Here is a 1520-nt window from a genome sequence, read left to right on the forward strand (position 1 = left end):
ACAGCTGCTGCTAACAGCTAACAGCTGCTGCTAACAGCTGCTGCTAATAGCACAGTTTCCATTTATTTTGGAGGAGGTGAAGAGCCTCATGAAATCTGTCAGCTCTTATTGTGAAGGATCTTGGTCCAGGTTCAGTGGTTTCAAGCGGGGCTTGTGTGCACCACGTTCTGAACTTTGGAGTCATGATGGACCATGTTGATCGCAGACCCCCTCACTCTACACCAGGACCAAACCCAGGTGTGGAACCCCTGCAGGGTCTGGGTCAGAGCAGAACATCTTGTCTATGATCTGATTCTTTCTTTGTTCCGCTAGTTTCAAAACATTGTGTGAATGAAAACGTTTTATTCTGCAGCTCAAAAAGTTCTTGTGGGTTGGAGGTTCTTCCCAGGAGCTGGTTTGAGTCGGATCAGCACCTACAGATCCCCTTGCCTCCTGAAGAGTCCTGATTAGTTCAGCTGTCTCACCTGACAGGCGTCCACGCCGCCCTGCAGGACTCCGGCGCACAGCATCCTGTCGGTGACTTGGTCCTGCAGCAGAACCTTACACACGGTGCTGTTGATGACTCGGACCTGGGCCTTCTGCAGGATCTTGGCCAAATCTCCTGAAGCAGACCAAAACAAAACCAGGATGAGGAGAGAAAACGTTTTACTTGGAGCAGACATTTTGTTCTTCCTGAGACCGAGCTGGCTCAGCCTCACCTCCTTCTGCGGTGGAACCCCAGCCGGTGATCCAGGCCTCTTGGCCTGCTGGGACATCATAAGAGGGGGAGGGCAGGCAGATGGGCCAGATGTTCTGGTTCAGGGTGACCGCAGAGTCCAGCTCCATGAGGGCGAGGTCGTTGTCGAAGGTGCCGGGGTCGTAGTTTGGGTGGGCGATGATTCGCGCAATGTTCCTCGTCTCCGTCCACTCATTGGTCAGACCCTGAATGAGCAGACCCAGGAAGGCCTCCCACAGGTGGGCCTGAGAGTACCTGCAGCACATGGAGCAGAACTCAGAGATCCGATTGGTATTCTGATGGGTCAGCCAGCAGCAATCCAATTCAATTCAGTTTATTTCTAAAGCTCCAAGTCACGACAGAAGTCGTCTCAGGGCCTGAACAGAAACATTCATGTATAAAATAATAGTTGAACATTATTTATCTGAGGAGCAGCTTTGAGTTTAACTCCATCACAGAACTCTCATCTTGAACAAGCATGAAGGCGACAGTGGAAAGAAAAACTCCCTCATGAGGAAGAAACCTTTAGCAGAACCAGGATCAGGACAAGAGGACCATCTGCTTCGACCGGCTGGGTTTGGTAGGAATAGATACACAATGGCAGGTCAAGAATCACATGTTAAGATAGAAATAGTATCAAATGAAAACTATTCAATTTTAACAATTCATTTAAGGAAATTAGGTCAGTTTGTCCTCTAGTAGTCTAAGTCTATAGCAGCAGAACAAGCTAACCCTAACTATAGGATTTATCAAAAAGAAAAGTCTTAAACTGGACAATGTGTCAGTCTCACGGACAGAAACTGGA

The 1520-nt window shown here is 48.6% G+C and overlaps 1 protein-coding gene across 1 annotated transcript in view; it reads right to left on the reverse strand.

Annotated features, from left to right (window-relative positions):
• Positions 1 to 140: 140 nt before the first annotated feature.
• The window catches only part of LOC119417382 (suppressor of tumorigenicity 14 protein homolog), a 32273-nt gene continuing 30893 nt past the window's right edge, over positions 141 to 1520 (reverse strand). The window contains exons 17-19 of the mRNA XM_037684585.1: positions 699 to 970; positions 465 to 601; positions 141 to 257 (exon numbers count right to left, since the gene is read on the reverse strand). Of these exons, the coding sequence (XP_037540513.1) occupies positions 141 to 257; positions 465 to 601; positions 699 to 970 (526 nt within the window). The remainder of the gene's footprint in view (positions 258 to 464; positions 602 to 698; positions 971 to 1520) is intronic.

Source organism: Nematolebias whitei, chromosome 11 (assembly GCF_014905685.2).
Source record: "Nematolebias whitei isolate Nwh7 chromosome 11, NemWhi1, whole genome shotgun sequence".
NCBI lineage: Eukaryota > Metazoa > Chordata > Actinopteri > Cyprinodontiformes > Rivulidae > Nematolebias > Nematolebias whitei.